Source organism: Lissotriton vulgaris, chromosome 7 (assembly GCF_964263255.1).
Source record: "Lissotriton vulgaris chromosome 7, aLisVul1.2, whole genome shotgun sequence".
NCBI lineage: Eukaryota > Metazoa > Chordata > Amphibia > Caudata > Salamandridae > Lissotriton > Lissotriton vulgaris.
In genome coordinates, this window is record NC_141695.1 from 1,683,477,334 (window position 1) to 1,683,488,318 (window position 10,985).

The following is a 10,985-nucleotide window of genomic DNA, read 5'->3' on the forward strand; positions in this document are numbered from 1 at the left end:
ACAACGTATAACTTCTATACAAATCAAATCAAGAAAATGATCAGAAAGAATTGGCACATGATAAAGAATAAATGCCCTACATTGGAAGAGCCCGTGCTTGCGCTCAAGCTTAATAAAACATCTGAGATATGATTGTGCACTCCAATATGGAAATGAAAAAGGAACCAACTATGCAGCGTATAAATGCTTGGTTTGCCACGTAATAAAGGACATCATAAAGGTGGCAACTGCTCGGTATGCCCATTAGCTGTTGAAGGAAGAGAATTGGTGCATAATCAACACAAAATATTGCATCTGAAGTTCACGAACTGTTATAAGGAATCTTCTGAGATAGAAAACTTTTGAATCATGAGTAAATTAGATTCTACTGTACGTACCATTAAAAAAAAAATCACAAGGAGGAATGTTTCTGTGTGTATAGAACGGTGAAACTACATTTCCCATGAGAGTGCGGAATTCTGCATTTGACACCACATATCTTATCAGCAAGGGATCGTCAGGGATTAACTAAGGAGTATGTATTAGCGAGCGATACTGACTGAGGAAAAAAGAGTTTCTGTCAAAATGACCTATGGAAATTATACACCGGACAATTGTGAAGATAAATCGTTTTTTTTTTAAATATCACTACATGAAGGAACTATGTTTCCGATGAGAAACTACATTTCCCATGAGTAATCATGTACGTTGTTGGACATACATTCAATCACATTAAAGCTGCATACAGTACTACATTTTTCCTGTCTCCATGCGGCGCGGTTTACACGAAAACCGCGCCGCATGGTAAAAATCCAGAAGTGACTCCCAGTCCCCGTTGAAGCCAAAACATTGAATGCACAAGCTTGGAAATTCCATTTTGCTATTTTTGCAACACACACAGAAGGTGTGCGTGTTATCTTTATGTGTGTTTGTTTTTTGTTACTGTCCTGACGAAAGCTCCCCCGACCCCTGTGGGCCCTGAGAGCTGAAACATGTCGACACCTTTTCAAAATGATATGGTAGCCCAATAACTCAACTACCTACATATCACAATGGTTCTTAATGATAGTGACTAGTTTCCTCTTTTGTTATTAAAATTTTTATTTTTGACTAAGTCATTATTTTTTTAAATAATTTTCCCCTCCCTTTTTTATTTCTGGACACTTCTGCATACACCAGAAGTAGCCTCGGGTGAGGCAGGCATCCTGCACGTTAATCGTTGACCCAATGACTATGCCAGGACTCCTGATGGGGCGGAAAAAAGATATACCGCTACGATAATTCCAGGAAGTCTATGAGGGTTCTCGATAAAAACTAATGGTTTTTTGCAGAAACTAGTGTCCATTCTCTTTTTGATTATCAGTAACTTACATAGGGGAACCGAATGGACTCCTTATCCTCTTCCCTTCTTTTTGATATGAACACTTTAGGAATGTATTCAAAAGGAGGGAACACTTATTTGGAGAGAACCACGTTAAGCTCCCCTGGAGGGTATGGGGTCTCCTTACTGGGGGAAAGACTTGTTAAATCCCTCTTAAAATAATTTATCACTGGGAATCTAAAAAAAAAATAGGTATGGGAGGGACTTTTTCTAGAAACTGTAATGGCTGCAAAATTTATCTTTAACATGGAAACTGCAGCCCCTCTTGTTCATCTGGAGATTATAACGGAGTACCATCTCCTCTTTGAGTGTATATTCTTCTGAATGCACTCAATGCGGAACGCCTTTCATTTGAAAGCATTGGAAGCCCTGGTAGAGGAACACCTAGCCCCCCCTTCAAGATATCCATACATTCTTGTGGAAGGTATAAATGGTAAAATTCATGATTAGGAGCAGAGTGACAAGTTCAACGATGAAAGAATGGGAAGCTGGGTGTGATCCCCAAACATGAACAGGAGATCTACTCTGTACAGCTGCTTCTTCGTGGGGACTCTGAGAGGTGTGGGAGGTCTGTGGAGTACAACCGATGGAGCGATTGCAGGGCTATTAGAATCATCTGAGTCTTCCCTTTTAATAATTTGATGATGACAGTTGGAATCAGGGAGACAGGTGGACATGCTTAAACAAACCTCCTCAACCAGTTTATTAAAAGGGAATGCCCAAATATGCCCGATTGGTAGAATCTGAAGGCATAACTTGGGCATTTAATGTTTTCTGCTTTTGCAAACTGATCTATCTAGGTAAAACCCTATTTGCAGAACACGTTGGCTAGCACTTTGTTGTTACTCACACACTTGTGATTGTCTTGAAAAATCCTGCTGATAGTGTCTACCTGTAAATTTTGAACTTCCAGGATTGACTGTCATGGTGTGGAGGTACCAGGCAATAAATAGTGCCAGATAACTTGACCTTTGAAGGACAGAATTATGGATTGGTTTTCTTCCTGTTTGTTCATTGTTGTCATGTTGTCTGTCTGAATCAAAAGAGACTGCACTTTGATAGCTGGAAGAAAACGATTTGAGAGACAGGACCCATGTTAGGTTCTAGGAGCATGAAATTGTGAACATCTCTTTTTCTTACCATGTGCCCCAAATCTATAGATGATCTATGTGTTCCCCAGTCCGATGAGGGAGACATTTATCACTATAGCCTGTGAAGGTGTTTCCTGACGAAAAGGAATGGCTCTCATTCCACATGGCACCACCAAGAGAATGATTTGATCCTAACTTCTGGGACCTAACCCATCCTCACAGCTGCCTGGGAGTTGGCACCACTGATCCTCCAGACATTGTTGAGGTGGATTCATCCGCAATTATGCATGAGGAACCATGAGGGAAGAGGATGTGGACTTACGGCTAGAGCGGCCAACCTCGACGCTGGGGAACCAGGTTCGAGTCTCTGCAGGGACGCTCAACATCCTGTGATTCTGGGCATATCACTTAATCTCCCTGTGCTTAATAAAAATTAATGTGTCCTTGTGTAACACAACTGGTGCTCATGTAAGGGCTCTGATACCTGAGACCTTCAGGTCACGTTTGCTCTATATAAAACTATGTAAAAATAAACAAATAAAAAAAGAAGATGAAAGAGGTCATGGGTCTTAGCAGAGAAGAGATTTGACGGGCTATCGGATGTACAATTTTAGGAGATTGTGACGCTCCTCAATAGGATAAAGCCTTTGCAGATTGTGTATCTAGGAGCACTCCATGATGGTGAATGGTTTGGAGGATTCTGTTTATGTAGCTTATATTTCTTCTACTTCTTTGCTTGTGCAGCTCTCACTGAAGCTGTACTCAAGAACAATTCAATTGCAGCTCTAACAAGCCGAAGACCAACGGAATGAGTGAAATTGTGGCTGCAAAATGGTGAAGAGTTCCGAAAATGACATAGATTGTTGTTTGTATTGTAAGAGGAGGAATGATACAGTTTGTTGGGACCTCTCACCAAGACCTGATTGAACACGGTGTCATGATCTATGTGAAAGATACTAGATGGAGAATCAGGAATAGTATGGGAATAGTCTCTAATGGAACCGTAAGATCGGGTATAAGATCCGGAGAGGTATGTTGACCTCGAACATCTAGCTCTTGATGAGATGAAAATGATGAGTACATTTTCTAGAGTGCTATCTGGTGTCCTATAGCACCGACTAGCAGGCAGAGAACTTCCATTTGAAGTGGATGGCAAGGGAGTTGGAGATGAAAGCAATGAAAATCAAAGACTGTAAAGCAAAAGGAAATGGTCCTGCAGAAGCAGGAGTCAGGGGCTAATGAAAGATGCTGCAGAGATGCTGTGCCCGTTAAGAGACTAACCACAGGTAAAGTATGGCTTGATGGTAAAAACTCTCTTGAGAATTCTGGATCTGAGCTGCCAGGGACTCTTAACCTATGTAACTTAGGAACCTATTCTGCTGAAACATGTGGTGAGCTACTTGATGTAGTCCCTTTGGAGAAGAGGGATGCTTCGATGTTAAACGCTTCAATTTCAATGACTATTTCACATGAATTTTCTTGGATGCCGCGATCTCAAAGGCAATCTCAAAATCGATCCTGTTCTTGTCAGAATATGGCACCGACATGTAGTGTATTTTGTAAAGCGCACAGCTGCCCCAACGGGGCGTCCCGGCGCTGTATAACGCTGTGGAACCCTTCCTCACTCTCCCTGTGAGGTGCCCCTCCTGGGCACCCCCAAGGTGAAGCCAGGCATCCCAGTGTTGTAGGGGCCGTTGTGAAGATTAAGCAAGCTATTGCCCAGAGTTGCAGCGTGGGACCCATGATTAGAGTAGGTGCCGAGGCGAGAATTATCGAGTCCGCGGACATTGAGCCCAAGACACTGCCGCGTCGGGACTTGAACCCTGGTCCCGGGCCTGATCTCTGCTTCAGAGTCTGCCGCTCTAACCGGTGAGCCACACTTCTCCACATCATCATCGCCCTCAAAGTCAACTGGAAAAGTTGGTGTTTCTCTTGATAAGAAATTTCTCTACATCTGCCAGTAGGGGAGTCTCTTTAGTTGGCGGTGTGAATTATGGTAGAGGAAGCCCCTATGCCACTTAGATCTTATGGAAGCATTTTCTTTGTTCCTTCACTGAGTGTCTCGAAGTCCTTAATTGTCCTTCTAGATGCTATTTTTCAATAAGGACATTCGCCAGTTCAATGAGACTCCAGAAAGCAAACAATACAGATGCTTTAGGGGTCTGTTTGCACCTTCTTCCAGCTCAATGGAGGGCATTTTACAAAGAAAGAGATGGTATTTTTTTGGAAAAGCAAAAACGTTTTGTCAGTAGACATAAAAAGTTAAACTTTCAGGGCCAGATGTATGAAGTGTGTTTCCCATTCGCAAATGGGACAATACACAGAATCAGCGCGTTTGTGAACGGGAAAAAGACTTTTGGGATGTATCATCCCAAGAGGCATTTGCAAAATAGGGAATCACAAAAATTGCGATTCCCCATTTTGTGGATGCATTTAAGGAATCTCAATTTGCGATTCCTTAAAAGGAAATGCAGGAAGCCCAAACAGTTTGCGCCCTGCCTGTAATGAATCGCAAATTGCCACCAACTTCAAGTTGGTGGTAATATGCGATTTCCATGAAAAATTCACTTTTTTGCATTTTTCAAGGTGCCATGTGGCGTAAATACATGCCCGTAGGGCATGCATGTGTGCCACATGTGCACACTTACCTTTTAAGGGGTGCAACAGGGTGGCCTTTTGGCCCCCCTATCGCTCTTGAAATTGCATTCGCAATTTGCGAGTACCTATTTGGTACTCGCAAATTGCTAATGTCTTCCCATTCCTTCTTACGGGCCTCTAGGCCCATAGGAAGGAATGGGAAGGTATTCCTTAATAGCGAATAACACTTTGCGATTCGCAATTAAGGAATATGTAGGAATGGCAATTATCATTGCGAAACCTACATACATTGCATTTTGCGATTTCAAAATAGCTAATCGGTAAAATTCGCTATTATGGAATCGCAAAATCGAATATTGATACATCTGGCCCTCAGTCCCTAAAGATATTGAGTAAAACCGTTTTCATAAACCTTCAGAAGGATTTTCCAAGCAAGAAAATCCAAAGAAGGCAGAGGTCAGTACTCCAGGATCTTATCACCAGCAGGTGAGAACAAAGAACTGGCTCAACTGTCACTGACAGGGCATGATGGCTACTCGTGCAGTGACTTTCCCTAAAAGAACAGTGACAACTTTTAAGCATTTCCAGACTGCAGCCTGTTTGGACAGCCTGCACCCCTTTTCATACAGTTTTCTTGTATTTGTGTTTAATCAGTGACCAGTACTGTGTTTACAACTGGCTTATGTTTATAACGAAATGAAATTTGGCAAACATAGCTCACATTAGACAATCAGAAGCTTTGCTTTGGCGGTTTTTAAACATTGGCTTTTCAAAATTGAAACGTAGGTTATGTGTGTCCATATATATAATTAGTAAAAAGTGCTCAAGGATCCTGAGCATGGATGGGACATGTCAATGCTTATGACTGTGAATGAAGACCCCTTGGAGAACTTACATGCCTGTTGTCTATTGCACATTGTGTGAATGATGGTGTGAAACTGTAAACTCCTGCTGACTCTACTAGACTGTGGGTGCAAGCGACAACGCTTTGTGCTCGTGCCACTTGTGTCAGATGGTGTGGATGTTGATGATGAGACCTTGCACTCCTGGTACCAGATTGCGTGTGTGCTGGTGGTAGGGTGTGTGCACATTCTTCCTGAATCATTTCTTTAGTTTCCTATCCACATGCCCAGTCTCGTCCTGTTTCATATTCTTTTGGTGCCCTACAATGGTAGGTTCTTGGACCTACTATATTAAACTCCATACATCTTCACTTGGTGATCTCGTTTGCTCACTGCATTCAATTATCACTTTTTGTGAACAATCCTAAGATCTTATTTCCTCCGTTTGATTTCAGTATTGGAACTTATTAATTCTAGCCTTCTGGCGTACTTATAGGGTCATCAGTCCTGGATGCATTCTAGTTTTCTTCCTATACATCCAGGCAGAACCCAGTTCTCTTCCATTCTGCTTCTTGTACCCTATCCTGTGTGCCCTCTTCTATTCCTTCTCAATGCTTTTCTAACCCCTTGATCTTCCTCTCCCTACCACTGGAGGGCAGCAGAAGGAGTTGGGAAAGGACAAGACTTGGCATGTACAAGGGGTACTAAAGAAGGGGTGGGGGAGGGGACAAATTAGCACAAATAAAGAGTTAGCCGTGGCCACTAGGCCCTCATAGCATGTGTCAGGTATGCCACCTTGCCCGGTGACTAGCAAATGGCTGATGCCTTGGTGCCATACATCAATGAATTTCCGTATGTTCTTACCTTGACCAGACTATAGACATTGGCAACTTTTTAGGGTGCTTATTATGGACTTCCCTCTCTTATCAGATTCTCCGGAGCAAAAAGTTAGTGTGCATCCACTGTATCAAATCTCCATCAGTAGACTTCAACCTATGACCGCAAAGCCGGATCAATGGCCCAACCACCATATCCTATTCAGACAGAATATCCCAGGGAAATCCCAATCCACATTAAGCCCAAGTAAATCTCAACCTTGAAGTCATGAAAGGCAGGATCTGCAAGTTCCTCAGCCTGCAGGTGCCCTTTTTAGGCAGCTCAAATATCATAATGACACCTTTTCCTCTGGCATGCCAAAAGCCACCAACCCACAAAGGCCTTATTCAGACCCTCCCACTCATGCTTCCAACCTGCTGCTCCATCATGAGTGGGAGCCTTTGTGCTATCACGACAGTAGACAGAAAGGTGGGGGGCTTAATCACATGATAATGCAAACAGGAAAGTAGGGAAGCTTTCTTCGCCACACTGTAAAGAAAGGTAGGGAATAATGAAAGCCTCACTATATTATATTCAAGGCTCCATGTTTTCCGTTTTAACTGAATTTTACAGATAAATGCAGACAGAAAACCATTTATTTTCCTGTATGCATTTAAAATGTTTAAATATGGATAAAAACAGACATTCAGTTGTTTTTAAGTGATTCTAAATTACTGCCAGGCCAATAGCTGCATAGATTGAGAGGTACAGGGAATTAAAAAAAGAACTTTTTAGTAATGAGGTTTAAACAGCAGCAGATAAGCCCACAGTTTATACTAAAATTTCCAAGTTTTCATATGTTTATTGATTTATCGTCTTTGGGTGTTTATATCATTGAATTCTGTCAGGCATTCAACTAAGAGCATACATTTATCAGCTAAATAAATGTGGAAATATATTAGTTTCAGCTATATTTTTTCACAAGATCCAGAATAAATATGGATAAATACAGATAAAATGGACAAAAAACAAATATGGATAAATACAAACGGAAATGCCCAAAAAATAAATTAAATAAAACCGGGAGCCCTATTCATATTGTATGACATGCCTAAAGTAGGGTGAGCCTCTGTACACCTCATGATAATATAGAGAGGACAGAGAGAGCCTTTGTGCATCACATGAAATAAGCAGAAGCAGATGAGAGGCTACATGGCATCATGACAGGTGAGAGACAGAAAGAGGAGGTTCTATGTGCCATCACACAACAATTGGATTAAATTAGAAGCTGCTGCACAACATATGATAACAGAAAAGGCAGTAGAAGCTTTTTTAGAACTGACTTTCAAGCTCTGGTAGCGAAGTCTCAGCACCCGGACACGGTTCCTGGCTTCTGCTGCCTTTAGCTGTCCCACCACGTTGGCCTGTCTGATTTGCTCCGCATCGTGAGCCAACCTGGGTTCTGCTTGTACAGCCCTGGAATCCTCCCTCAGCCGATTCCGGGTGCTGAGCACAGACATCTCCACTTCTTTACTGGGCTTTTCATAGGCCAGATATCGTGCCCGCTGCATGGGAGTCATCTTCTTCGGATCCATGTCGGTAGAAGATCTAGAGAACTTTGCACCAAGGTTTTCCTTGAAGCTGCCAGTACCTTTTCCCGCCATCGTTTTCTTCCAGTGTGACAAATTCTAACTATGAAACAAAAGAGAAATATATATTTTGGAAATACTGAAATCATTTACATAACATTTGTGGAAACAAAAAACATTAAAATGCCCAACATTCATTAACAACCATTTGCAATGCAATCGGTCTCGCCTTTGCGGCGACCTATATGTATCTAACTATGCAGCACATTAGCCTGGGTGCTGAAACATCTACTGTTCTTTAACATGGAGGGACAGTAAGCACCAAACTGCGTGACACACCAGGAATGGGACCACATGGAGAGAAATATTGCCTTTCAGCGGGAAATGGTATAGTCCAAAGCTCTGTGTTTAATATAAAATCAGGGCCTTCTGTGGTCAGATCACTGAAAATACAAGATTTGAAAAAAAAATTATTGTCTACGGGTGCTTGTGGAAGACAATTTCTATGGACTGGAATCTAGAGAATGCTAAGGTGATTCTGGTATTTTACTGACCTATGCTGGTCGTTTTCTATCAAGAAAGTTAAATAGAGGCCGTTGCCAGAAAAATAAAAAATAGAAAGTCCCTCATCAGAAAGCAATTCTGGTATTTTACTGACCTCTGCTGGTTATTTTCTATCAAGACAGTTAAATAAAGGCAGGTAAACAGAAAAAAAGCCCCTAAGTGGAAGCAGACAAGTCCTAGGGCTGATCTCCAGAGCCCACAAAGTAATACACATATACGTATATATTAAAGTATATACAAGCGGTCTCGAATGCTCGACCTAAAAATTATGTAAACTTAATGCATGAGTTCGTAGAGTTGGGTTTCATATATGTGGAATAGTTCAAAAGCTTCAAGATGAGGCAGCAAAAAGATATAGGTATGTTAGGAATATAGAGGTGGACGGATATGGAGGTTAAAAAGGATGACTAAAATGGAAGACTGATGTAGTGGAGATATCCTATATGAATGTTAGGATATGTTAGAACAGGGGTTAATATACCAAATTGTTAATAGTATGAGGTGGAAACCTCCTGCACCACATTTTTATAGTTTAACAAATATCTGTCTCTCTATATATAAATATATATTTACTGAAAAAAACAAAGGTTAAAGTAACATTATAATGTTGAGTAACAAAGTAAAGTTAGAAACTCTATAAACCACTGAAATTCACCAGTCATAGTTATAATTTTCTCAAGTAAGTACAACTCGTGCACTGACATAACTAGAACTCGTGCACCATCATGCACAATTTTTTCATCAATAATTTCACTGCAGTGATATTGTCAACTATGTCATAGAAGATATCATGAGTGATGTAATATGTGGGATAATTAGCAGTGCATAGCGAGGGAATGAGTTATAGTTATGGTAGAGCACAAGTTATAGTGACTTGAGATAACTAGAACTATGACTGGGGAGTTTCTATGGTTTTCAGAGTTTAAAACATTATGTTGTTACTGAACATTTCACCTAATAATAACGTTACTGTAACCTTTTTTTCCAGGGAATTTCTAGAGTTTTTTTAAATGTAAGGTAATATTTACACAATCCAACCCCCTGCCGGGTATGGCATTGGGCCGTGCGCAGTTTGTGATTGGGTGCAGAGCCCCACATGTAGCCAACTCCATGCTGCACAGGGCCTTCGATCATACACAATGAGGGGAGAGGCCACAAGTCCTGGCCTGTGGCTAGGCCCTGTGGCCAAACCCCATGAAGGCAGATAACCTCCACACTGTGCAGGGCCACAACTTTAAAAAAAGCGGAGGGTACTGCGTGCTCCCTCCCCAGGTTTTGTTAGGCCCTGGGTATCCCACCCCTCTGGGCCACTACTCAAATAAAAGGGAAGGGGCCTGTTCAGCTCCGCACCCCTAGCATCTTTAATCCCTGGGGGCCCCATCCACCAGAGCCATTTCTAAAACTTAAGGGAAAGGGCGCCACACATCACCTCTCCCAGAGTCATTTTCGGCCCTGGGTACCACATCTCCCAGGAACTGCATTTTTTAAATGTGGGTGCCCACCCAGGGCACCTACCATACACTTGCTGGGGGCCAGCTTCCCCCTCATGCGGCAGAAGCCGGCATTGCTGCTGCCCACAGGGAGCAGCTACTAATGCTGCTCCTTCTGGGTGGGAGAAATATTTAGATCTGTTTCCTTGCTAGCTTCATTGGGGGCATGGAAACATATCAAAAGTCTGCTGCCAGGGGGCGGGAGTATTTTCAAAGCTCCCGCCCACTGGGAGCAGACTTTGTGTTTGCTCCTGCTTAGTGGGAGTTTTGAAAATGCTCCCGCAAACCAAAAGCAAACACAGGTTTCACTGCCCGCAGCGGTGTAGGCAGGAAAACTGCTATGTCCCGGGGGCCGGCTCCCTGGGGCATAGCTTGTGAGCCAGCCCCAGCGGATGCACCCTCTCCCCAAAAACTATGCCCCTCTCCTCACGCCATGTCCAACCCCCACCCCAGGGGGAGGGGGCTCAAAAACAAGCGCAGATCCACCACATTAATTGCTCAGAAACTACTGAACGGATTTACACCAAAGTACAAGAAGCACTGTTCCAGACCCAAGATATAGCTTTCTACCAGATGTGGTGTAAAGCTATGTTTAAAGTTCTTATGGGAAATTGAATAGCGAAAACGTGTTTTGG

The 10,985-nt window shown here is 42.4% G+C and overlaps 1 protein-coding gene across 1 annotated transcript in view; it reads right to left on the reverse strand.

Annotated features, from left to right (window-relative positions):
• LKAAEAR1 (LKAAEAR motif containing 1) overlaps window positions 1-8,395 on the reverse strand; it is a 96,103-nt gene extending 87,708 nt beyond the window's left edge. The window contains exon 1 of the mRNA XM_086929063.1: window positions 8,051-8,395. Within this exon, the coding sequence (XP_086785189.1) occupies window positions 8,051-8,371 (321 nt within the window). The 5' untranslated portion in view covers window positions 8,372-8,395. The remainder of the gene's footprint in view (window positions 1-8,050) is intronic.
• Window positions 8,396-10,985: the final 2,590 nt, after the last annotated feature.